Here is a 27,646-nt window from a genome sequence, read left to right on the forward strand (position 1 = left end):
GAGGTTGATTCTTCACGTATAAAAACGATGTAATAGTCTTAGTCATGGACGTGTGTGTGTGCATGTGTGTGTCCACATGAACATATATGTGTAATCCATGCCCTCTCTGACTGGGTGCATTCAGCAGTGTATTGGAGACACTCACCGCACTTCACAAGGGCTGCTTGCACATGTTTCCCCAGCTCCAGCTTCAGGGAGGCCGCAGTTGTTAGTGCAAAATCAGTCACGATAGGAGTATTTACACCATGGCAATTGGCAAATGCCGCAAATGAGGGACTTTTTGTTCTTAGACAGCCAGCTGTTAAACATTGGCCAGGCCACCAAGGGAGGTGTCCCCAGCTGAACTCTGGTCAGAATAGAAGAATAAACTAGCTCCAGGTCTGGCTGAGAAAAGACCATACCATGTTGACTCAGTCTCTTTGGCGGATTCTCCAGTTTTGCTTTCTGCCTGGGGGCTCCTTTTCCCTTGACTTCACAAGCACAGCAGAACTGTAAGAATGGCATTAGCGTCTCAGAGTTATTTGGCTACCCAATGCTACTCCACTGGGCTCTATTCTCAGAGATACTTCTCTGATTTGGTTGCCACGTAAGTGTTGCAGGCCAAAACCAAACAGGTAAAGCATCTGAAACTCTTATTAAGCTCTGGATACGGCAGCTGGCTTTCTCCTGTAGAGTCTGGAGAATGAGTCCCCTAGTAAGAACAAACTGTCTTCAGCTGAAAGCACCCACTGGGGCTTTCTTCTGAAGATTTCTCACAGCTGGTCTGCATGCTGCTGCCTGGGTTTTCCCCTGCAATGTCCTGCCAGGAGCTTCCTTTGTGTCCCGCTTCCCTCCTCAATGTCTGGTAGAAATCAGAGAGCCAAAAAATTGAGGTCACTGGCAAAAGGGTTTGAAATTTTGAATAATTTTTATTAAACACCATTAGTCTACACTGCACAGTGAATGAAACAGCAAAGCTCCAGTCTCTTAGAAGAATGACGGTTGATTATGGATCTGAAAAGCAGTTCATTGTCCCCTAACCCAACGTGAGCCCTATGAATGATCTTTGAACATCTATGTCAGAAGCAGAAAGGGGTGAGAACTGCAGTCTGGCCTGGAGGGGCTTCCCCACCCTCCACTCCCACCCCCACCCTCTGCCCTCCCCGCAATGCAATTTTCTTTCAGTTGATAAATTACAGAGAAAAAATGTGATGCTTTTGGTAAAGAGGGCTTCTAGATGTGTGAGGAGGAGAATGGAAAGGGATTTAATTTTGTTCTTTCTCCGAAAATATCAGAACATAGGATGAATGTCTGAGATCAGCCTATCTGATTAGCCTCCTGCCAGGGTAAATGCTGATTATCAATACACAGATGCCATTTCTGTTGTTGGAGTCTGCTAACACCAAGGAGAAAATGAATCAGAGTTTACTTATGAGAATAAGGCTGCGCAAGTGGAAATGAGAAACGACGACAACAACAACGAACGACGACAAAGAATTTAGTCTGCCAGTTGTGTAACAGAACACAGCTAACTGGCTCAACATGATTTTTCCCCCACGGAAGTGGAACTGGGGCACGGAATCAACCCATTCGTTGGATGTTGTGCAGCTCTGTCATCTTGCCACACATTTTCTCCATGGGAAAGTGATGCTTCTCTAAACGAGTAGTTCATTGCCTTACTGAGTAGTCCTACCCAGTGATCCAGTTTGGTTCTCCCACCCACCATCTCACACAGGTGAACTTCACAGGTCTGTTGAGAAGTATGTGGGCTTGCACCCACACAGCTAAGTTTGATTCTGCCTTCAAACATGCTTTCCAAATTCATACTCCAACTTCAAACTCTGGGATGCAAATTTGAGCCAAACAAAATCAGAATTAGATAGCTTCAGGAAAGATATGATGGAATAAGTATCTCTCTGATGCAGAACGAATCCAGTGCATTTAGTGATGCAAATGTCCAAATGAAAATCCATCCATTTGGAAACTCAACAAAACCCAATCTGGACAATGATTTCCAATTTAGCGACTTGGTTATTGGCCGAAGATTTGGATCTATTCCTGACAGTGCATGGAAAAAAGGCATCCCACCCTCAAGCTTTTTTTAAAATGTAGCTGCAGCTAATCTGCTTTTCCAATTATGTCATCCAAATGTAAAACTACTAGCATTTTCCCAGTTAGATTATTAAGTACTTAACAGTCTTCAGGCTGGCTAACAACATGCTTACAGCTAAATTCTACCCAGAGGGCCACACTAGTAAACTCTTTTCAAATTAATCCTACATACCAAACTCAGACAGTAATATGACAAAACCACTAAAAAATCCAAAGCTAATTAAAAATACAAAGCCAAGCCAACGTTCTAACACAAACTTTTCAAACTCTCTGTGGTTGGAGCTTGGGTGACAAATGAAGGCATAGTGGTGGCCCTCCCTGGGTCAACTTGCAGGACTGAGACTTTCCTGTGCACGTGCCCAGGTGGGGTTGACCATTACTCTGCCCAGCCCCCTACCTCTATATGCTTGTTTAGGTGTGTCTCACCAAGCCCCGGTCAAGGTCCAGGGAGGGGCCAAGGAACGCATTCCAGAAATAGGCTCTCTCACTGCCATCCACTTGTCTCAGATCCCTCCTACGAAATTGTACACTGAAGAGATTTATTCCACCAAATACCTCAGTCCCTTCAATAGCTGCATACCTATGGCACACATCACCATTTACACTGCGGTGAAGCGGGTGCTTAGAAAACCTCACCAACCCTTAATCATGAAACTGAAAGATGACTCATCCCCAGGAAAGGAAGGGCATCCGTCCTCCACGTTTAATTGGTTTCTAAGCTGCTTTTAGAAGGGGTCTACTATAAAATCAGGTGGTGATGCTGAGCTCGATTGTCAGATTGGATAGTCATGCTGCTGCCTTGGCACACATCTTGCACTCAGCCGCCGAAACTAGAGCTACCAGCCTTTCATCCATGAGGCAATGTGCCTTGATTCCCTGGGAAACTGCCCCCTGGCATTCTAACATCTGGATATTGAATTTCAAGATCTACTCCTGAATCGAGGACGGTCTAGGATTCTGGTCTAGGTGGGAGTTAGAAGTCAGGTCAATGGGCTTCATTATAAAGAGTAGCCAGGCACCCAACTCGGGAAGCCGTGGAAAATGAATGGAGAACTTGAGTTGCTGCAAAACCATCAGCTTCGTTTTTATAGGTGACACCCACCTTTTATAGGTGAAATAAGTGACGTGGGTGCTTATAGTCTTTCATATTCTCATTTTCCTCACTTAAGAGGCTCGGAAAAGATTCTCTCAGATTTAAGTTCTGTGTGTGCGTATGTGAACGCTGTTGTCGAGACTGCAGAAGAAAAGCTCAACCATGCTGGGAGCATAAAAGCGCCTGCTTCAGCTGCTGGGATGCTTCCATCAGCCATCTTAACCTCATGGCTGCAGCCATTGGAGTACAACTTCCACAATCTTAATATGCAATAAAGGGCCCTGTGCTCAAAGATGGCCAGAGTGGAACTCGAGTCTGGCTCTTTTACAACTGGGGTGATCTCTAACCTTGACAATGAGAGTGCAGTGTGATTGCTTGCTGTTCCTATCACAACCCAATATGACTTGCTTTAAAAATCATAGAAGTGTGCACATCTTTTGTGTGCATAGATCTGTTTTTTTATCTGGTCATAGCTCAGTGAACAGAATTCAGTAACTCTGTAGATTGAAGGCTAAGTTGAAGAGAACTGCATTGACTAACTTCTGGATAGTGTTTCCTAACGTGTGGAGGATTCCTCTGGTGAGCTGGAACACCAAAGATGATATTTACATGGTGAGGTTTAGGTTCATAAAATGAATGAGCAGGATAATAGGGGGTGGGGATAGTAACAACCGAAGGGGAAATGTCCTCCAATTAGGCAAACAGTTCACAATCTTCAGGGCTCTTTCAAAGCACCCTAGGGTGCAGCACTGCCCCAAAAAGGGCTAGCTACTACTTAGAGAGTTTGGAGTCTTCTTTGGAATATCCATGGAATTGTTGCATGTTAATATATACTTTCATAAAATCAGTGATTGTATTTCAGTCAAAAGCTAATGAGCCAAAAAATAAAAAAAGGAAAGGGAAACAAAAGAAACATAAAAGGAAAAGAAAGAAAGAAAAAAGAAACCCTGTAAAAATACAAAAAAACGTCGATAATAGGTGGGGAAGTCCAGATCGTAAAGCCACTAGGAAGCAAACCACATATTGCTACTTCTAGGTAGTGATAACTTGAATTTTTTTTCCATAGATTTGAGGAAAATAAAGAAAAACTCCTGCCAGTTATGGATCCACCTACTGACTGCAAAGGAGACAGATGTGAATCCCTGTTTGGCATTTTCCGGATCTTCCCTGTCTCCTATCTCTAAGACTGCAGTATAGCGTTTTGGCTACTAAGGCATGTGTCCACCAAACAGCTCCTCCAAAGGAGAGCTTTGCGCAAAGGACGTCCCAGGTGAGGATTTATGCCTCAAATCATGGAGTTCAACCATCAGATGCCAGCTGATGGATGCCTTAGTTTGTCCAAATAAAGGCCACCACTCTTTCTCATCATTACAATTTTTAGAATAGGGCATCAGAAAGGAAGGGATGCTAACAAAATGCCCTCTGGTTGTATGGCATAGCATCTTTTTAAGAGGGGCACTGCTCTCCTCATATTTTCTTACCCATCTTGATTTTATGATGTTGCTACAACAGCTCACCAGTGGGTTTTGACAATGAAAATTCTCACCTGAAGATTGAGTCTGTGGGAAGCACAAAAGTTTAACAATGGATTCTGAAATATGTTCTTTTCTGGACATAAGAGTATAGTTTGGGGGACAGCTATTGCTGACAATTTAAGTCTTTGCAGGTCCTTTGTGTCTAAGTTCTCATATATATAGGTAAGACATCTTGTTGTCATTTCTCAGGAATCTGTTATTATCACAAATGCTTTCCATTCTCTGTTTTGGGTAGTGTGGACTTAAAACAATACTGTAGGGATTGTGCCATTCCATAAAGCACAAAAGGATGAAGGGATCTGAGAAATGCATATAAAATACTGAAAAACAACTAGGTAATAAAACATACACTGCTCTCAAGTTGTAGTGTCCTCTTACAATGACTTCTGTTTTTCACAGATATCAAAGGAAGCGTAGAAACAAACAGAATCGAAGAGAACTTTCTCAAACGAATGAAGTTCCACCAGTGGTCGTTGGTGCACTGGTGGAGGGAGAGTGATGGGTGGTGATGCTAGAGATGGGAGGGGCAAGGTGGGGGCACCCACTACAACAAATGGGCGTCGATGCGCAGCCAACACAGTCCCTGGCGAACGTAGCGGACAAGATTAGTCATGCTGCTGTGCTGGGTCAGAGGTCCCATCAATGTGTCCAGGTCACCAAAGAATTCTGAAAATCAGAGCAGACCTTGGTCAGACCTTTAAATGACATCATGAAAAAATGCTCCAGCACACTAAGCTGCCTTCAGACAGCACCACAACCTCGTGAACATTGGAAAAATTATCCATCTGTTCATTCAGTCAGTCAGTCAATCAACAAACATTTATAGAGTTCTCACTAGGAGACTGAAACTCCATATGTGTATCAGATACTGCTATTTTAATCTCCATTGAGCTCCAAGAGACTCTGAAGCATCCATATTGTTTGTAGGTGTTACTGTGATCAATGAAACACAAACATTTAAATCTGTGACCGAATTCATAGTGGTTTTTTTTTTATCACTATGCTTTTTTCTCAGACAGCAGATTCTAAAAGTACATTACAATCCTGTGGAGGTTTGTGATATATAAATATGGATAAAACTGTTTGTCATTTCACGCGCTATTGAATTGAAAGATATTTTCTTATCCTTTTGTCTAAATGAACAGAGCTTAGTGATTTTTCTTGGCATGATGTAGACAAAGTCAGTGAACCTGAACAGCAGTTATAGCCATCAGCATCCAAGGCCAAATAAATGTCTTAGGAGGAATCTGATTTTGTAAGTTTTATTGTCAATCACGCTTGGGACAAAAAATGAACAGCAAGGATCTGTCACCTAACAACTCCCCTGGTGCCCCATGACACAGATGATGGGAATGCAACACTGAGGCTCCACCACCAACCTATGTGATTAGGGTCTTAGACGTCTCTTGGAGGTGGGGGTTGTATGTGGGGATAACTATATGATGTCTAACAAGCAGCCAGAGGTCCCTTTCCCACGTTTGAATTGCTTTGTGGTTGGCACTGTGTTGACCTTGGCTATGAGAGGACTTCCTGGAAGCCTCTTTGTTAGCTCTCAACTGGCAAGGCAGCCTCAACCACGAGGACACTAAGTCTAGGCTGGCTACGGGTGAGGAATCTGGGTGGAGGGGAACTGGAGACTGCCCTAAAGTCACTGGGGTCCTCTCCTGCCTCCTAGGAAAGCAATTTCTGTGCATGGGTTCCATGTGCTTGTTTGCTCAGCAGATGGTATTTTACTACACAATGCATTTATTCTTCATGTTATGTATAACATATGGGCTCATTCTCTAGGTATCAACTTCATTTGATTATGTGAGACTTTTAAACCTGCACGATGCAATAAAAATAATTTCTCCCGATAAAGGAGTAAATTATTTTTGGCATCTAATATATTTTCTTATGAAATTCAATATTAGGGGGGATGTAAAAGGACCTAGTCACCACTGAATGAATGTGAGCCTCCTGTGAGCCAGGATGTCGCCTGTGTGTTCTGTATGAAATCCTCAGTGGCATTAGGAATGAGCTACCTAAGTTGGCATTTTAATAACTGCTTCTTGTGAACACTGTAAACAGCTGGGGAGCTAGGGAACAGGGCTACTAGATTAACAGTCAGAGGACATCGTTGGCTTGATTGGCCCAGTTCCGCCCCAGAGCCCTATGCAATATGCCATCTGTAGCTTCTTGGGCGGACAAGCATGGTGGTGGTGGTGGGGGTGGTGGTGGTGTGGAGACCTTCCCCTGGGAGAGCCAACCTCATCCATCTCCACTGCATAATTGGGCAGAAAAAGTGCAAGTACGTGATGGTTTCCAGCAGGATGAGTGTCAATCAAAGGGGAAGCCCTTGGTTGTCCATTTATATGTGGAAAAGACTGATGTGGGAAAGATGCCGACCTCTAAGCAGATCAGAAATGACAAGAGTGTGAACTCTAGGCTGCAACCAGAAGATTCCAAACTAGGTCCTCTCCCCAGAGAACTGAAAAGCCCTATGACGTCATTAGCTGGACACGTTTTCATCCTGCTAGTGGTATACCAGAGTTGTTTTGATTCATCATTAATCAGGGAATTCAGCAATTCTTTGCCAGCTGAACCAATGAAAAGATTAGCACCATCTTATCCTAACATCAGCACAGACCCCAAATTGTCTCTGGAAATTTCTACAGTTCGTTTAGGAGGAATAATTTTTATAGATTTCATAATGGAGGCAGTTATGAATGAGATCAATATATATTGAGCTGCCCTCCAGTTACCAATACATTATAAGATGGAGGAGCATAGAGGCAAATACGTTAGGCAACTCTTAATATGCTTATGTTTTCACTTGGAATTTCAGAACTCTTGGACAGGTCTGGTTGTCTGGACCAGCTGTCTTCTAGAATTCCAGAAGCCCGGAAAAGTAGACAAGTGAAGAATTGCCCATTACTCGGGTAATCGAGAGCAAAAACTCATTGAGGGTCCTGAAGGACCCGCTATTAATCTTGCTCCCTAGATGGGCAGTGTAGCCTGACCAGTAAGAGTTTAGAGTCTCTAATCAGATCTAGATTCAATTTCTGCTTCCATCATTAAGAACTGTGGTATGGTGGATGAGTCTCTTAACCCCACTGAACCTCAGTTTCCATTTCCTTATCTATAAAGTATGGATAAATGAAATGACAAATGATAAAGCAAAGAGTGCAGTGCCTGGCACATAGCAGGTGTTTAAAATATAATTATTGAGACAGCTGCACAAACAGATGTAACCAATACATGCAAATAACCCCAGGAGTCAGTGTAAGTGTATAGCTGGGTTGAGGGTGGAAGCCTCAAATTATGGAAAGTGTTTTAATAGTCACAGACTCTTAGAGTTACATTGATGTAGAAGAATAAGGGGTCAAGGAAGAGAACAAGCATTCATAGATTGTCTCCTTTGTAAGACAAGTCTTATTCTAGGTGCTTTACATCTGTTATTTCATTCAACCTACTTTATATTCATTCTGGGTAGACTTTATCATCATCATCATCATCATCATCATCATCATCATCATCATCATCATCATCATCATCATCATCATCATCATTTTCATCATATAGAAGGGGACTAGGAGGTAGCTCAGAGAGTTTAGGTAATTTTCTCAAGGCCAGCCAGCTAGCGCATGACCCAGGCAGGATTTAAACTTAAATGACCAGGATTCAAAATCTGCATCCTTTCTACTCCATCATGAGTATTTTTCTACATGCTCAGTAGTAAAACCTTGAACACATAAAAGGCCTGTAATGGGTGGCATGGAGGATCGGTGTCCCATTCCATAGTGAGGCCTGGAGGAAAACAACCCCAGGCCCAGATCACAGAGTGGCAGCTTTCAAAAGAGAAGGGAAACAGGTTGATGCCATGAGGCCTGAGTGGAAAGGAAACAATAGCAGCTTCCTGGGCTGTGAGCACTCTGAGCCTTGGGAGAAGAACTGGGCCAGGAGGCCCAGTAGGTACTTCTTGGTCAAACCCTTGGGGACTTCTACCTGCATATCTGTGGCCTGCAACATGTACCCATCAGGCACCAGCAGCTATCACTGGACCGTATAGGATGCTAATGCCTCCTTGTTCCTGACTCAAGATTTCTACTGCTCTAAACTGCTGGTCACTTCTTTGTAGTGTGATTCTGAAAGGCCCATATTTGTCTCCATCTTGACTGGAATGGGGAAACTTATAACCCCTGGGCCAGAGGCAGTCAAGCCAAGTGAATGGCTGGGGCAAAAATAGTTTATTTATATATCCAAACTTCAGTGGCATGTGAGGCTTCGCTGTGAGCCTCAGTGACAGCTAGGGGCACACATAGCTGCAGGCATCACCAAAGACAACAGACTCACTGTCTGATAAGGCAGAGTCCCTCTTTGCCTCTGCTTTGTAACAGATCTCATGTGTTACCATGAACAGGGCCCAGATTCTTCTTTCCAGCCGTCAGTGTGAAAATACCAGCTGAGCTTTGGCTTGCATCTGCCAGCAAGGACCAAAGCTCAGCTACAAGTTTTCAGGCTGACCAAGTTCAAACTCACCTCTCCACAAACAATCAGAGAGAAAAGTTGACAACAGAAGCCAACGGGATCTTAATTCATTTGCAAATCCTTCTTTTTGCCCTTGCCTCTGTGTCTCAGAGTTGATCTTCAATATTGAACAACATTCTGAAATCGTTATTTGTCAATGCATCCCAGTTTAGATTCATGCGAGCTTTAAAGGAATATAAATGCCCAGATCTTTCATCTCTTAGTGAAAATGGGTCACTGTGTCTGCCCTGAGCTAACAAAACCCCCTCTTCCCTCATCTACACCCTGGAAATCAGAAAGCCAGAAAGAGAAGACCACCATGCAAATATCAAGTCCTACAAAGCATAATTGACTCCACCGAGGGCCCGGAAGCAATGGGTAGAGTAGATGAGCATACCTTTATTCTCTCTTGTCAGTTTGTCGGCCATATCCCAGTGTTCGTAGCCCCTTAGCACGTTGCTAGTGATGTTGACATGGCTGGCAGCCATGTGGTGGATACGCTGGGGAATGGTGACTGGGCCGTTGTTGCAGTTACCCATTGCGTTGATGGGTGAGACATTGTTGAGAGACACAGGGGATGGAGTGTTCCTGGGGAAGGGAAAGAACCAGGCCTCATTAAGATGGCCGGGAAGACTGACAGCTGGCTTCTCCGCCTCCCTCAGCACACTGGGATGTCATTCAACTACCCTTCACCAGAATGCGCTTTGGCATGGTGCATCTGCATGGAGCCCCAGCCGAGTGGCGCTTGTACCCGCGTCCCACAGACTCTTCTCAGAGGAATCCCATAGCTTTTGTCAACACAATAGCTTTCTCCAGCACAAATGTAGCTCTTACTTTAAATACATATAGCAAATGTTGTGCTGCTTCAGAAAAAGAAACAGCTCAGGGGTCCGATAATTTATCTACCTGCTGCCAGAATGGCTACTGGCAGTCAGAAAACACTTGGATGTGCAATATCAGTCTATTACAAAAGTGTTCTGCGGAAACCACAATGACAGTTTGCTCCAGATACAGTCGCCACAATAAGCCAAGTGCAATTCTTAAAAAGTCCCCCAAGGAGCAGTATTAGGGAAGCTGGAGAAAGTCGGGTTCTGAATATCTCTTTAGGGTTATTTTAGATGCTACAGAGATGGGCTGTTAATTGCTGACTGTTTGCCCTCACAAGAGTTTATAAAAAAGAAGTCTTTGGGCTTCCTACTTTGGGCAATCCTGATGTTTGGATATAGAGTTTCATTCAGTTCTTTAACGTCAGCAACAAGGAGTGGCCTGCCAGCTGCAAACACCATGGAGGTGGGCCTTCTTCCAGAGCCAGGCTTAGGTCCGCCTGCTGCAGGATTGCCGAGGGACAGTCTCAAAAGCATGAGTAGCTTCCTGTGTCTCTCCATCTTCCTTTAGCCTCACTCTGAACAACTGCCACAAGAAATGCCCACCTCTATTATGAAAGAATATTTTGAGGGCATAAAAGAGATGAGGAAAAGCTGGGTTTGGAATTCAGTTAAGCCTGCATGTTTGACGGAACCTCCTTCTACCTGCTCCAAACACAGCCCAGCACACGTCTAGATTTCTGGGGTGGCTGTGATTCTCAGAACCAACAGCCACTCACACAACAGAAGTGCACCCCAAGGGGAAGCACACATTTAGGATTTGGGGGAATGGCAATTACCACATACCGAAATGATGTGCTCTCCCCGAGACACACGTGGGCAGTGCCAACAACTATGGGAGAGACTTGGCCCATTTCCACTCTGGGTTGGCCACCTGGCCACCCCAGAAATCTAGATGGTGTGCTGGGCTGCGTTTGGAGCAGGGAGAAGGAGGTTCCTTCAAACATACAGACTTAAGAAAATTCCGAACCCAGCTTTCCCCCCATCTCTGGTGGAAGCTGCTCTGCACTTGTCCAGCGTAAGAGGGAATGGGGGTCTCCCTGCTAGGTTTATAATTTCTGGGATAGCTTCTTGCTTATTGCTGGAATGATTTCCTGTTGAGGCAGAAGTGGGGTGTGGAGATATCCAAGCTAAGGTTTCAAGGCACAGAAGGGGTTTAGCTAATGACCAAAAATAAAAAGCAGTCAATGCTGGATTTCTTTGTTGTGGCGGATTGCAAATGCTTTTTTCTAGACTTTTCTCCTAGTGGTAATCATTAGCTCTTAAATGTCAATTTATGGCAAGAAATGAACAAGTTCTTTGCAATTCTCTAGAGAAAAGTGCAAAGCTGTCAGGTGCCACGAATGTTTAAACAGGGGTGTGTGATGCTATAGAAGGAGGACTGGAATTTCCGGAAATCTGGATTCAACCTCAGGCCCTGCCATGAAATTGCTGTGAGTTCCTGGCATGTCCCTTCTCCTCAATGGGCCTTCAATTCCTCAACTAAAAGAAAAGGTTGGATTGAATGACTTCCGATCATGTCCATAAGTCACAAGGGAAACACTTCTCTTCACCTCTCACAGTTTGAAAAGACCTTTTGAGTTTACAAGACTGAAGTGTCATTGAGGGATTACAGTTCAAGCTAGTTTCTTTCCCTTCTATTCCCTTCTTTCTTTCTCTTTTTCTTTAATTTCTATTGTGGCACCATCTATATTACATAAAAGTTGCCCTTTTCACCATTTTAGCTGTATAGTTCAGTAACGTTAATTATGTTTATAATGTTGTGCTACCATCACTACCATTCATTACCAAAATGTTTTCATCACACCAAACAGAAACTTTGTACTTATCGTGCAATGGCTCTCCTTCTCCCCCTACCCTTAGTTATCTCTAATCTACTTTAAGTTTCTATGAATTTGCTTATTCTGGATACTTCATATAAATGAGATCAAACAATATTTGTCCTTTTGTGTCCAAATTCTTTCACTCTGCATAATGTTTTCTAGGTTCATCCATGTTATAGCATAGATCAGCACTTGATTCCATGTTATAACAGAATAACATTCTACTGTATGAAAGCCCTTATTTTGTTTATCCATTACTATTCTCCTGTACATGTTCACCACAGTTTGTTGATCCATTCATCTGTTGATGGGCACTTGGGTTGTTTCCATCTTTGGGCAATAGTGAATCATGCAGCTATGAACACTGATGTGCAAGTAAGTATCTGGTCGAGTCCTCAGCTTTCTTTTGGGTATATACATGGGAGTGGAAATGTCAGATCGAATAGGAGTCTATGTCTACCTTTTGTTTTAAAGGTGTTTTAAGCAGTCTTTTATATTTAGATATAAAAGTAACTTCATTCTTTTCATTCACAGATCTATATTACAAAAATCTATATTCAATTGTTACTATACTTTGAATTGCAGCCGCAGAAATCTGGGGGAATTTGTTTTTTCTCTTGTTCTATAGGCAACTCTAACAGCCTTGATTTTGTCTTTTGGCCCATTTCAAACTCGAAAAGTTTGCTGAGCCTGACTCTATTCCAAATTGATTTTTCCCCGCCTTCTTCCAAGGGCCTCTTTGCTACCTCCACTTTCTTCCCTAACCCACACGCAGGTTAGTTCCTAAGGCTCTGCTTCCAGCCTTCAGCCTTGTCTTTCCACACACTCTCCTAAAGACAAGGCCCAGCTCTGAGCCACTGACTTCTCAATCACCAGCTAGTCTAGGAGAAGATTCTGGGAGAGGCCCTGTGTGGGGCTAACCCCCTCTTTCACTCGGGGAACTGAGCTACAGTCCTGCTTCAGGACAAAAGCCTTCCCTGACTACCGGGTAGAGGGGGCCAAGCTCTGTTTCTCTTGGGCTTCCCAGCACTGTGCGCTTCTGGAGTTCACGGACTGTGGCTTCTGTGGCCCCAGCTCCTCCCTGGCGTGGAGGAGATGCACTAGAGGTGTTTGCCAAATGAATGGGATGTAACCCCTGGGATACTGTTTTGAGTTGCTTCATTCAAAACCTGTCTGTCCTACTTAAAGGAAGCAGGCTTTCTTCAGAGAGAAGCTGTTACAAAGTGATTTCAGGAGGCTTCTAATGTGACTTCACAAACTGTAGGATGTGTGTGAGTTCTTTTGTTTCAGATTTGAACGCAAATTTTTCCAGCGATCCTTTAACGGCTGGTTACCTGACCTTGCCTTTTCCTTTACTCTGGACTCAGAAAAAATAGCTTTCTCTGGGCCTTTCAGTGTTTTTTTTTTTTTTTTCTTGCTGGACTTTCAGAAGGAATTGCGCTTTCCCTTTTGTTTGTCAATATAAGAGTAAGATCTAACTCAAAGACTTAGCTGGGGCTTCCTTTCAATATGGTAATTGAGTTAATGCATAGTTTTAAATGGGTCTGTTCCCTCACTGTTTTTAGGATCCCAAAGCGGAGTTTGTTATCCTACTGCTTTACAGTGGCCGTGCAGAATATTTTACTCTTGAAGGAAGCGTTTGGATCAGAGATTCAAGAATTTCGAAATGAGGAGGAATTGAAAAAGCAGCTGGGAGCTGGAAAACAGGCTCCTTGTGAAAACAGATTCCCACAGTTGTCTCTCTGGCTTTCTTTCCCTCTACCTGTGGGAAGTGGGCTTAGGGTGTTGGGGGAGGCATGGAATCAGAAGGGAAACTGATGCTCGAGCAAAGGCACATGGCCAAGTTCGTGGCTCAGCTGTAATTGGGATTCAAAACTACCCTCTTAAAAGGAATATGCCTTTTGGGTCGAGCCCTTTCGTTTTAGAGATGGAGAAACAAATGTAGAGGGAGAAAGGGGGCTAACTCATCTTACTCTGTAAGCTAGAGGCAGCTTTAGGGCCAGGTTGCTGAGTTTTCCCAACTCCCCCCCCCCCCCTGCTGTGAGGGCTGTGCTTTCCCAAGCATAGAGTTCTAAATAAGGCAGTGGGAGAGGGTGATTTCATGGTGCCTCACATCAGCATTATAGTAGACGCTTTTATATTTCAGGTCAGGGTCTTTTAGTATTAATATAAAAACCATCAGGAAGGCTCAGATAATTGGCTGACTAAGTGCCTTCACATTTTCAGAACTATTATGCCTTTGGTTTTATTAAACAGCACTTACCATATATCAATGAATATTACATTGGTCTTTCATTACCGAGTGAATCATTGAAAAATCACATTAACAGATATTTTTATGGCCATAATTTGGCTTAAAGATCAAATAGTTAAAGAATTTGGTATCACCTCATTTTAAACGTTTCTGGGACCTGACTAGAATTTTGTGTGCACAAGAAATGACCATACTCTAACAACTGATCTTCCCTCCCGGGTTGTCAGTGCAAACTATTTGGGGTCTGTTGGATCACTCATTTTCAAGAAAAAGCAATTTTCATAAAATACTTACTTTCCATTGCCTACCCACGGAGACGGTATCTGAGCAACTTTTGAAGCATTTTGCTGAAAGAGAGAGAGACAGAGAGGGAATAAGGACATCTATTTTGTGTTTTATTAATTCAGAACCAGATGGAAGTGTGATTTTGAGAACATTAATATTGATTGCAGCATTTCGGGATGCCTCCTGTTTCGTCAGCACACCACCACACACACTAGATGAAAATAGCTGGTTAGGATAATTAGTGGGCTCCAATCAGGACCACGAAAGTCACTTGATGAAAGATCTTATCTACTAAAAGGCCCAGTGAAATCAGATTCAGTTCTCCAAGAAGTGGCTTAATTATCCTCATCTGAAATTTATTCTGCAAAACAAGCTCTTCAGAGTGCAGGAACGCTTTGCACCTTTAGCTCAAGTTGCAAACTTTCTCTCTGGGATGCCGGGTGGGCTGTAATTTTTGATGTCCCAGGAATGTGCTGGGATCCAGCAGCGATTTTTGGTTTCTTTGTTTTTCCAGAATCACCATGGTTTGCTATCTTTACGTGCCAATCCTCACACTTACAGTTTTCCCTGGTTAGCAACATGACCAGCCCATGACTGCATTGCAAGGGAACACTGAACATTAATTTTTCTCCCCAGATGCCATGGGGTTGGTTGAAAGAGTAAATCTTCCTGGAGGTTGGTGGCCATGCACTTGGGGAGCAGAATGAAACCTGACCCTCAGCTCCTCCACAAAAAGTCAGTGATGGGGCTTCTTATAATGGGCTCCCAGGTTGGAGCCCCTGGCAATCGCAGCACAAATTATGCTTCTTCTTTTGCCTCTTGGGTCCTGGCCCAGCCCATTTTGCAAAACCAGCATTTTCAGGAATTCAGTTAAGAGTGCAACACTTCTCTAGAGCCACAGGGATCCGCAGCTAAGATGCATTCTATAGACTCCAGTTTTTAAATTCAAAGGGGCTCAAAGCACTCCCAGATGAGTGAGTCATTTACACTTGTTAGGTATCTTCCAATGCCTTGAAAGCTATGCAGGAAAGGCCAAAGAGGGCAGATGCTAGAGCAGTGGCTCTCGAAGCCTGATGACAAGAGCAGCAATAAGCAGGAGTAGCACTGGGGAACCTGTCAGGAATGCAAATTCTCAGGCTCCATCCCAGGCCTGCTGAATCAGACACTCTGGAGATGGGGTTCAGTTTGTTTTCCTAAGCCGTCCAGGGGATGCTGATGGCAGTTTAAGCTCAGGAGCATAAACTGAGAGGGTAAACATGTATCTGCTGTGCCTGGCCCCCTTCGCCCACATGAGAGCCCTAGCTTTATGTCCTGATGGCCATACACAGACTAGCTGGGGACTTGCTGTTTTCCCAGAGTCACATACATCTGTGTCTCACCATACGCTGAATGCAGATGCTTGATATGAGGTCATGATTTCATTCATTTCAACCAATGGCTTTGGTGCAATTGAGCCAAGTAGTTTCCTGCACTTAGAAAAAAAACCAACAACAACAATGTCCTATTCTTTTGAAACCTGACAAATGCGTTGCATTTTGTGGTTGAACTCTCCTTTCTGCTTACCAACTAAAAAAAACACCAGCTCCATAGATTATGGCTTTATTGAGTTACTTATCGTGGTACTCAAGGTAATCAATATACAATCACTGCCCTCCAAGACTCCCCTTGGCCAAATGCCTTCCAGGGGCACGATGTCCTCCAAGAGTCCCACGAGGGCTGCAGGGACCTCCCTCTCTGCCTCTGGTTTGACAGGTGCCCAGCCACATGCACACCCCCAAACTGTCTACCCTGACAGGTTCACTGTGCATGGCGGAACAGAAGGGCCACTGTCCCTGACTGCGCCCAGAAAGCTGCCAAGGGCCATGCAGTCAGCCTGGGAAACAACGGATGGTGGGGAGGGCTGGACTATTGCGCTTTCTCTCTTTGGAATTGATCAAACATGGGTGGCCGTGGCCAGTGGCAGTGAGGGAGGTTAAGCCTTTGGAGAAGAAATAGCAGCCTGGTCTGTGTCAATGAATGTGTAATAATGGGCTGCCACATCACATCGGCGATGCAATTCACCCTCTTCTTATAAATTACACAAAATAAGGATTACCTTGAAATATTCCATCAGTGATCTGGAGTACTTCATAGCATGGTCCTTCTTCAGTTTAAACATTCTTAAGTAGAGAAGCGATAAACATCGATAGCTGCAGCGATGAAGAAAGGATTATGTTAATGCAAGTGCTAGATGAAACCCATCAACTGTAAAAAATTAAGAGAAAAACGATGCTGGTACATATTTTGCTGTTCTTGTCCCAAGGTTGGATAGACTGACGAACGTAAGTAAGTAAGAATGATTTTGTTTGAAAAGAGAAGGGGGAGGCATTAAAATTCCATCTTGATAAGAGTATAAATTAGGGGAGTAAATGTTTGGTTATCCTTTAAGAGTTTAACAGAAAACAAGAATAATGATGGGGTAAGCGGCTTAAAGGCACAGAGTTTTCCAGCCGTTCTGCACTCACCATAACACCGCCAGCTTTTTGTCCCCTTCCGAAGCCAAAGGGCTTGCAAAGTTCTTTAGTCTCATCGCGTACCTTAGGAAAGAAAGGAAAAGCTCAAGTGGGGCAATCTGTGTTAGGACTGCCTGCAGGAGTTAGCTTTGAATTTGCGATCGGTGCGCGACTGACTAGGGCATGTGGCAAAAGCCCACTTTCCTGAGAATATACACAAAACATGAGCAAGACAGCAGCCCAATAGGACAGGTACAAGCCAGAGAATTTAGTCTTGGACAAGTCAATGAAATTGTGAGCCTGGGTGCCAGGACGATGCTGGGGAATTAGCGTTGTTTTGCACCGGTGTATAAATGCCTGCAAAATACTGTTTCTAGGAACACTCTAGCTAAACGACATCATTAGTTTTCGATGAGAGGTAGACATACGTGTCAGTCTTGGTGCAGTTTACAACAGATGAGTTCAATGATATACAAGTATGACTGACATGAACATGGGGAGACCCCGGATCACACGGTTAAAAGGTCTTTTCTAATGACTCCTGTTTTGAATATGTTCCTGTAGAAAGTGGCTTTTTTTAATAAAAAAAAAAGGAAGGCCGATTTCACAGCATTTTAAAGTCTAAGCTCCTTTAATTTATGGTGCTTGTATATTTTGCCTTTCCTTTCTCTTTAATTGTTACTGTTCCACGCAGGGGTGGTAAGTGGCTGAGTATGTCCCGTTTTTTAAAGTCTAACTGAGCACATTCCATTCTGCACATTTAGGCTCTTGAAAATCAATTTGGTGCATAAAATCATTGTCTGAGCTTTAATGCAATTTCACAGGTACTTGTGGTAGAATGAGGAATGGGGTTCAGTGTTGCATAAGGAAGTTTAAAGGGTGCAGGCAGTCTGGACTAGTTTTCATTTACGAGACGGCGATAGAATCTGCCGGGAAGCTGTGCTTGTACAAAGGACTCTTCCCTTTCCGCAACTCCCACCCCCCATTCCTGCCTGGTACCAGGGCCCCCAGGCTTGCCACCCAGGTCTCCCAGACTCTTCAGCATTCTATCCTTCTTGCCGGCCCTCTGTTCTTGCTACAGTCCTCTTGAGTGTACATTTTCAAATAAAAGGATCTGCCCCCTTGACGTGGGTCCCTTCTGTTGCTGCAATATTAAGCAAAGGGATTTTTATTATGTAATAAATCTAACTTTCTTTGACAGTTGGATCACAGAAATGTCAAGTCTCTGCAATGCCCCACTTGTTTTCACAAATCCATTTCTATGGCAGATTCCCAAGGCTCAGAGCAACTAAGGTTGTTTGAATAAGGAAAACAGGGCTCTCCTCTGTAGCCAGAATACTGTTGGGGAGAGAGCAATAAAATCTCTTCAACAGAATACTGCCCTACTAAAAACTGTGCTCCTATTACTGCAGCCCTCTAATTGCAACCACATTTGAAGTGACTGGATAGTGCAGCTTCAATTGCTTAAATGGACCAGAAGACCAAGTGGCTTTAACTCATTTTATTCCCAGTCAAAATTTCTCTCATTAAAACAAATTACAGACCCACAAATATACTTTACTGGAAATTTTTTTTAAGGCGAGCAGACACATAAACAAGTGAATGGAAAACCAGTGAAAACTGAATAAGGTCCAGAGGTTGTGTCAATATCAATGTCCGTTTCTGATATCGTGCTATTGTTTGGCAAGATGTTACAACTGGGGGACATTGGATGAAGGGGGTATGGGGTCTCTCTGTTCGGTTCTTACAACTGCCTGGGAATCTACACTTATTTCGAAATAGAAAAAAGTTGAAAAATATTGACTTAAAAGTGAAGGTTCATAAATTCTCCATTGACTTTCACCAAGTTCTATTGAGGTATCTCCCCATGGGGAGTAAGATGTCATATAATGGGGTAAAAATCGTGCTTACAAAAATAAATCTTTTGTAAATGGTTAAGGGAAAAGAAGTGTTTTCCCTACTGGAAATAAATATCACTCGATGATTCACATTACATTTTTACCATCAAATGCAGTTAGGTTTTATGCTTTTATATTTTTTTTACAGTATGGATTTTCCTAAATAAAATTAATAAGAAAGGGGGAAAAAAAACAGAGACAAGGAAAACAACCACAATCTCTCCCCACATCACAGCCATGATCTCATTTCCTTTCCAGCTGTGTCCAGATGTGTACAAGTTTTGCACAGTTCCGACTACAGTGTGCATATAATTTTGCAGCTTGCTTTCACTTTAACTTTATAAACATTTTCACATGACTGCATAGTCTTGGAAATTGCCATATTTCAATGCCTGCAAGGTATTCTGCTGATTATACTACAATGTAATTAATTACTCGTCTCTTATTGATCATTTTGTTGGCTTCTAATTGCTTGTGATTATATATAATGCCAAACTGAACATCATACAGATTGCTCGCCTTACGTTTTCAATTATTTTCTTCAGTAGAGGAAATTCAGATTTCCAGAGGTTAAATTACTGGATCAAGAAATATGAATGCACATTTGTATAGCTTTTCCTTCACGTTATCAAATTGCTCTCAATTTATAACAACCAATTTATGCTCATATCAGCAGCCTTGGGCAGGCCCAGGTCACCACATTCTCTTTCTTCTTTTTTCTTGTTTGCTAACAACAGGTATTAACATTTAAAAATATTCTTGCTCATTAAAAAAGTAACTTGTTTTCATTTGCATTTCTGGAAAATCAGAGAGGATGGATTTTCTCTATGTTTGATCACTAATGTTTCCCCTCAACTTTGAATCCTTACACATTTGTCAGAAATTTCATCTTATAAATCTTGGACACTGAGAAATCAATTTCCCCTAAAAGCTGCAGAATGGTGGTGGTGGCCTGGCAGCTAACCAAGCCTGGAGCTTTCCTCCTAATCCCCCTCCTGTTGTGGATTTAACTAAATCTTTTGGTTCTATGTGAATATGGTTGGTTTTGTTCTAATAATTTCCTGTTCTTCTGATCTCTTGGAATACTTCCTTGAGAAAATGTGTCTGCTAAAGTTATCCAATGCATGTCTGAAGGTTTAGGCATAAATATCCTTAGATTTTAATAGTTCATGTAGATACAAACAATATAATAAAATCAAAGCCTGGTATTATTGATTAATAGACCCAGGGCAGGGGGTGGCTGGGACAGAAGAGGCTCTCAGGTAAAGAATGGCTCGCTCAATCAAAAGCAATGATTTAGTTCATCCATCCAAAGATGGCATTTATTTGCTCCTGGAGTGAGGGGCTTAGATTATTTTACAAATATCTGCAGATTGCTGGAAAACACCAGAATGGATATGATTTTTTCTTCTCCTTCTTCTTCTAGGAATTTCTGATGACCTACAAATTCTACTCCACCAAGACCAATGGGCCAGAAAATTTCATTTAAAATGCAAATGAAACCAATAATCTGTGTACTTAAAATACCCGCTCCTGTTCTCATCCTCTCATCTCTAGCCCCGCCACCACCTTTTCTGTTCCCCTCTCATTCCAGATAAATGGAAATTCTACTGCACACCTGCAGCCTTAAACACCATCTCTGAGTGGGAACAGTGCCCCTCCCTTTTTCATAACCAAGATAGAAATTCTTAGAAGACATGGTTTAGATTAGAAATCCTGACAGCACCACTTTTTTATTTTTGAATTATAAAACTGCATCTTTGAAAAGACAAGTGTCAATGTTAAACGGTGAAATTACTATACTTTCCTTCCACCCACTATGTTTCAATTTTAATTTTATGAGTATTGCAAATTATAACACTCACATAATAACCTCTGAAGGGGATAATTTATAAAAGCAGTGTCCATCAATTATAAATTTTCCATGACATTAATAAAATGGCAAGAACTAATTATGATGACTTCTAAGAAGAAGATGCCTTGGACAAATCATTAATATGTTGAAATGATATTTTTTAAAACCTAGCAGGTTCTAATTATGACTGAAATGAGCTTAGGAAGATGACTGCAGAAGGGCAATTAACCTGAGGAGCTCCACAGTCTCGGAATACATGGTGTATGGAGACTTCGCTTCCAGGGGATCGCGTTCCATCGCATTGCCACATTCGGTGAAGGAGAGGGCTGCATCGGCATAATTCACGGCTTTGCCAAATTTCTCAAACTGAAATAGGAAGATGGCTCATTAGTATGATATACTCCCCTCCTTTTGTCCTCCTTAGAGAGAAGTTGTTCTCAAGTGGGAGAAATTTTACCTCTCCTACCCTGGGAACATTTGACAATATCCAGGGGTATTTTCAGTTGCCAGGATTGGTTGGGGGCCGCTATTGTTAATCTAGTGGGTAGAAGCCAGGGACTTTGCTCAATAGCCTATAGTGCACGGGACAGCACCCCCTGCTGTCCGCAGCGGAGAATTGTTGGCTGCATACAGTGGTGCTGCAGTTGAAAAACCCCCACACAGAGATGATAATGCAAAAAATTTGTATTAACAGTGGAGTAATTGATTTAAGGTTCTGTTGTCATGATGCTGAGACTGCTGGTAGTGGTGTACCCTTGTCATTTTGGTCCAAACTCTCACATCACTGCCTTGGCGAGTCTCTATTTGCTAAACGTACTAAACGGTTAAGTCACTGCGGTGTCCTAATGGTAGAGATTGCAACTGAGCTCTGCTATTTATAAGTCTCATGGGCAACCAACGAACACAGTCATTGCTTTGGGGCTATTTGTGAGCACGTTGACCCCACCCCCAGCAGAGGCATAGCGAATGGAGGCAATTGTTGTGAGAAATGTGAAGCTGTAGTATGACTGTTGACAATAATTGCATCACTTTCATTGTAAATGATGGTCTGCAATCAAGTGTCAAAGAGCCAAAAATATGGCACCACTGAATATTTTATTTTAGTAAAATTTTATTGCAAAAGGTTTTAGCCCTGATAATGGTCATGATTAAACTGACTTAGACAGACTGATTTCTTTTTTATGCATAATGAATATTATAGATGACACTTTTATAGTGAGTATTTTATAACCGTATTTAACATTTTCAATTTTTGATAGCTGGGTGTAAGAATTCCACTAATACGGTACTTTATGTAAAGGGACCAATATAATGCAGATCTTCGCTCTTTTAATTTCTTGTATACCTTTTATCAAAATATTTTCTGTGCAACCGTGGAGGTTTCAATTCTCAAAATGGCAGAGGAGCTGTCTTGAGCAAAGGATTAAGTGCAACTATAAAATGATGAGTTACAGGTCCTGCAGAGTCTCTTGTTTTAATGAGTCTTTACAATAAATGTTCTTCAGCTTTTATGTACTGCGGGAAATCTATGGTTTCCTTTCTGTAAGCTGTTGTGGAAAAATATCCATTTCTATCAAATTCAGAGTGATTTCTTAAAAACCTGCATGTGTATAGATGCAAGCTACATTCTTTTTCTTTTGCCTGAGTTTTGGAAAGTGACCTATCATTCAGAAACCTGCAGAAAGAAGTATCATTAAATATCACCAAGTCCCAATCCCCTCTTTTCCAAAAGAAGAAACTGAAAGCCAGAGAGAAAATCGCATGGCCTTACTGTCAATTAATGGCCAAGTCAGGCTCTTTCCCTGGGCCTCAGTTTGCCCATCTATAAAATGAGGGGGTTAACGGCAAGGGCACTTCCAGCTCTGTTGTAGACATAAGCTGAACAAATACACCATTCCTCTAAATGAGTGCTTTTCAAGACATTTTTTCATGACCACCCCTAAGGAACATTTTTAGACATGTTTTCTTCTGTACCACCCCCCCAGTGAAATATTAATACCAAAGATATCCTCATGTACCATGGCCATTTGGAGAGCCACAAACCATTGGAACACTTAAGATTTTTCGCCTCCCCCAGAGCCAATTTTTTATCCCATGGGGGTGGTATCTCCCCCACTGAGACCCCAAGAGTGATTTCTGGGGACACACAAACACCACCCAGGTAGGAAGAGAGCGAGGCTGTTCTTAATCACAGATCTGTATCTCTGTGGCTCTGATGTTCAAACCAACCTATATGGTCTCACACGCACTCCAGTTGTTCCCGTTTATGTAACAGCTTGCCCAAGGAATAGCTATGTGCTTCCTGCTCTGATTTTGAGTGAGGGCAAGCTCCAGAGCCATTTTGCAGTGCTGTTGGAGTTGTGGACTTTCAGACAAAACCTTGAGCATCAGAGCCAGCAGCACAACCAGCCAATGCCTTTCAAATATTCAACACCTGTACAATGTGGCCATACGCACAACCCTCCCAGCATCTCTAGAGGAGCTGGCACCCAACCTGCCTTGTCATTTCTGTGTGCAGGAGCTGGGGACAATGGTTTTTAAGGGAAAAGTCATACCATAGAAAGGTTAGAACCCTCCTAGTGTCAAATAACTAAGTCCTGGCTAGGTGCAGTGCCATGATACACACACACACACACACACACACACACACACACGACAGGTCTGAATAGGGCCCCCATTGTTGTGCTCAAGTTAAGTTAAAGACAAGAAGCCCGAATTCAGGATGTTCTCTAGTACAGTCTTCTTAATCTTGGCTTCAGTTTGGAATCACCTGGGGAGCTTTCATTCACACACCTGGTTCCCAGTCCCATAAAATCTGATTTCTCAACTGTCAGAGGTATGACCTGGACATCAGCGTTTTTTTTTTTTTAAGTTTCCTAAATGACTATTAGGCATGGTCAGGACTCAGACTGACCAGTACTATCATTCAAGTGAAACAACCCGATGTGTGGAGCTCATCATCCCTGATCCAGGTGACCAAAACCCTTAGAGGCTTTTGGGCGAAGTGTCTTGGAAAATCCAGATGCCAGCACTTCCCTTCTCTGCTGGGAGACTCAGCCTGACTGTGGGCTTCGTCCTGAAACATGCAATCAAATGCAGCAGGGAGCTGAACTTCCCTTAAAGATCTGAGTTGCCCCAAAGCCAATATTTAAGGCCACTTCACCAGCTCTCAATGACCCTCCCCAGCCCATGCCAGACCTAGTTTGCAGGACCCAATTAGAGCTCCCATCACCTGCAGGAGAGCTTTAAAAGACCTTTTAAAATGAGCTATAAGGATAACAACAATAGTAATTATTCTGATGTTGGGGCAAGGGGAGGAACAGTGGGAAAAATGAGTTATGAACCATGACAGGGCAATACAGCTCAAAGGACTTAGGGGATTACCATTGCTAAGGAAGTGACCAGCTCCAATCACCTTATGTCAGAATCAAGAGGGAACTACAAAGCACATTTGGGTTGAAGGTTTGAGTGGCTCCTGAAGTGTCTTCTTTGTTTTCTTTCAAGACACCCTATCTTAATGGGAGCGAAGCAACAAGAAGAAGGAAACCTACCAGTGCATCAGCTTTGTGTTTCAGCTTCTTAGCCTCTTGCATGTAATAATCAGCATTGTGAACCCTAAACAAACAAAATGCACTCTTTCAGAAACCAGTGTTTATGTTTGCATCTTTTCATTAAAAGACTGAAGAGTCAAAACAATTTTTACTACAAATCCATTTTTGTACAATGCCCGAGAAAAGGCAGAGTGATGCTGTCATTTGTATAATAACCAACCCTGAGATATTCCTGTAAATGAAATCTAAAGTGCATAATAGCCCATTAAGATAAATGACCACATCCTCCAACCCCAACCATTACAGTTGTCCAAAGAGATCAAGCAACACTTAGATGTAAATCTAGTTCTTGGCACACATTCACATCTGAGAACGTGGAAAAGAAAGAACAAAACAACCTAGAATAAAGCACATGCCCTTGAAAATAGTGACAAAATCCCACAATAGAAAATTGGCCAAAGACACTTCTTGGTGGGGATAGGGGTGTGTGAGTGGGGTGAGGGGGAGGGTATACTTTTAAGGGTACAGGAGCTGATGCTGAGGTCTTATTCTGGGGGACAGCCAAATGGCAACAGGAAAGTCATACTGCTCCCATCCATTCAAAACTCTCAAACTGGGGACAACATACGAGTCATCAAACGTGAGCTTGGGTCTCCGGACACTGGTGGTGCTGCTGGAGAGGAGGGGCAGGGCTGCCCAGGATGTCATCTCCAGGTGACTGCTATCCATCAGGCCAGTCGTGATAGTAGAGGTGATGGTAGAAATCGTAGTGGTAGTTGTTGTGGTGGTGGCCGTGGCCGTGGTGGTGGCCATGGCTGTGACAGTGGCAGTGACAATTGCAGTAGCAGTGACAGTGGCAGTAGCGATAGCAGTGTTGGTGACAGTGACAGTGGTAGGAGTGGCTGCCTTTTTTGAAGCGTCTCCCTCCTGGGGGGGGGGTTGGGAAAGAGAACAAATAGCTCCCATTAGGTCCAGCTTTTTGAACATCTTTTCACAAATGCTTTGAATGTCAAGCACACTGGGAAATGAAGCAGGAGAAAAGGAAACAAATGGGTGTCCCTGGGGTATTTTATGAGTCCCGTGAATCACCAGCTTTTGTTTTAGGATGACATCAAACACCAAGGGCTTCAGATGTGCTGCTGCTGTGGCCCCAATACCCCATTAGGACAGCCCTTTGCAATGGTCTAAATCCGGTAGGAAGTGGGTGAGGAAGGGGAGGGATGTGGAAAGAGAGGGAAGGATAGAGGAGAAGACAAGGAGGGATGAACACCTTGACCCTGATGTGAATATTTCTGAAAGGGGACCAGCCCAGAAACTTTCTCTAGGGTAAGTGAAATCCACAGGTGATGCTGCAAAATACCACACCCAGTCCAGCAAAAATACCAGCAAACTAGGCATTGTACTGCAATAGTCAGCATCCTGGGATGGAGGGTGAAGCAGCCCTTTTGTTCACGTGAGTTTCTGGTTACGCAAGCGGTACTTGAGCGTGCATCCTCATTTGGAAATTTTAAAAAGGTGAAGCCAAAATGAATGGGTAAGAGGATGAGGGGCTCATTCAGAACTGTCATTGTCAGAGGCAGGATGGGATCCAAATGAAGAAAAGAGATGGTGAGAGTTGTAGTTCTGCCCACATGAAACCCTGCTCTCTTCATAGGGGAAGCGGGGCCCTCCCCACCTGGTAACCTGCCCTCCCCTTGGCATCTGTAGGGCTTGCCTGACTCTTCTACCTCTGACAATTCTTTCCATGGTGCCTCGTCCTCCTGCTCCTCTGATATGTTTGGATCTCCCTGAGGTTGGAAGTTACTCTCCTCAGTTCTTCCTTGATCAGATTTGCTAACCGTCTATGCACGGACATAGCTTCAACAATATGAAGATAAGGCCCAAATAGAAACCTTGCCCTTACCCTCGCTCCTCAGCTCCAGACCTGCAGTAACAAGTTCTGGAGAGTTCCACCTAGAAGGCCCATTAGCACCTTGGATCTCCCTGAGTCCAAAGACATCCCCGAGCCAGTCTCCTATTTCTGTTAATGGCAAATCTGTCCTCCATGTCACCAATGCTGGATTTTTCAACACATCAGTGAATAGTTTCCAATTGGGTTTGGCAGGACCCCAGAGACTGTGGTGGTGCCTAATGTTAGGGGCGCTGGACTCAGCACGATAGGGACTCCCCACCTTGGCTTCCGTCTGAACTGCTTTGCTTTAATCAGCTTTATATACTGAAACTCTGTAAATCACTTCATTTCCAAAAAATGCTCCTACATTTTTTTTTTGAAAAACCACTGTTCTATTTCATCTTTAATTTCTTCCTCTCCATTACCTATATCAAAGAGCCTTCTGGCTGAACTCCCAGCCTCTGAGCTAAGTTCTCCATCCTACCCTCCATCTGCTGCCCGCCAGCATGAGCTTCCTAAGCAACACTCCAAGTGTGTCACTGCTCTGCACCCCAATGCCAAATAAATTCTGGGCTTCTTTGCTGGCATCCCAGGCACAGATGTCCTGACTGCCCTCCCCCACCGCCCCTGATCTGGTCTGATTGTTTTGTCTCATCTCCCACTGCTCCCTTCCATTGACCTCCACTTCAACCAACCCAAACACATCCCTGGTATCTTTACTTGCCTGCTTTGGTTCATGCTGACTCTAGTGTTTGAAAAGAGCTTCCCTTCATTTCTAAATCCTACTCATCCATTAAGGCCCAACTCAACAAATGCTGCCTTCTCCAGGAAAGCCATTCAGAGGCTGGTCTCTGTCCCTCTCCTATGACAGCCAGCATGAGCTAGTCTAAATTCTAAGTTCTTTGGATGCATGCCTCATGTCTCACTTGAGGTTGAGAGCTCTCTGAGTAGTGGAACCATCTCTGATTTCTGACATGCAGCCCAGTGTACTTGGTGTTTGCTGAATGCCTGCCTGCCTGCCTCAGTCAGAAAGGTCACTTTAAAGATTAAAGCCGTGGGTGAAGTTTTTTGTCTACATGGAAGTACAGCTTTTCCACTTGATTCTGGACCTTATGACTTTCACATAATTCTTACCACCCAGGGCTCACTGAGATGAAATGTTCTGTGAGGCTGCACATCTAAAAATTGCTATGATGAATATAGAGGAGATATTTTTAAAAGGATCATTGTGGGTTTTGTTCAACCCCAATATCTAAAATAATCAGAAGCATCTGAAATTGCTAAGCCAGACCTGTGTTTCTCCTGCCACAGCCAGACTGGCCTAGACCAAACAGTGAGATCAGCCTGGCACATCTGACTGAAGATGGCTTTATCTAAGCTATATAAACCTATCCTCTGTCCACACACCCTTACCCATTGAGCCCACAAGCGGGATGGTATGGCTGAAATGGCCAAGAGAAGACACTAAGAGCAGATAATTGAAAA

General features: G+C 43.3%; 1 protein-coding gene across 5 annotated transcripts in view; it reads right to left on the minus strand.

Annotated features, from left to right (window-relative positions):
• Positions 1 to 795: 795 nt before the first annotated feature.
• The window catches only part of AFF2 (ALF transcription elongation factor 2), a 506,169-nt gene continuing 479,318 nt past the window's right edge, over positions 796 to 27,646 (minus strand). The window contains exons 13-20 of one of the 5 annotated variants that reach the window (XM_077144839.1): positions 24,899 to 25,197; positions 24,271 to 24,334; positions 20,949 to 21,085; positions 16,979 to 17,050; positions 16,570 to 16,663; positions 14,484 to 14,536; positions 9,626 to 9,816; positions 796 to 5,385 (exon numbers count right to left, since the gene is read on the minus strand). In XM_077144839.1, coding sequence (XP_077000954.1) covers positions 5,264 to 5,385; positions 9,626 to 9,816; positions 14,484 to 14,536; positions 16,570 to 16,663; positions 16,979 to 17,050; positions 20,949 to 21,085; positions 24,271 to 24,334; positions 24,899 to 25,197 — 1,032 coding nt within the window. In that variant the 3' untranslated portion in view covers positions 796 to 5,263. The remainder of the gene's footprint in view (positions 5,386 to 9,625; positions 9,817 to 14,483; positions 14,537 to 16,569; positions 16,664 to 16,978; positions 17,051 to 20,948; positions 21,086 to 24,270; positions 24,335 to 24,898; positions 25,198 to 27,646) is intronic. The other 4 variants (XM_077144837.1, XM_077144840.1, XM_077144838.1 and 1 more) reach the window with 4 other exon arrangements.

The sequence above is a fragment of the Tamandua tetradactyla genome, chromosome X, assembly GCF_023851605.1.
Source record: "Tamandua tetradactyla isolate mTamTet1 chromosome X, mTamTet1.pri, whole genome shotgun sequence".
Classification (NCBI taxonomy): domain Eukaryota; kingdom Metazoa; phylum Chordata; class Mammalia; order Pilosa; family Myrmecophagidae; genus Tamandua; species Tamandua tetradactyla.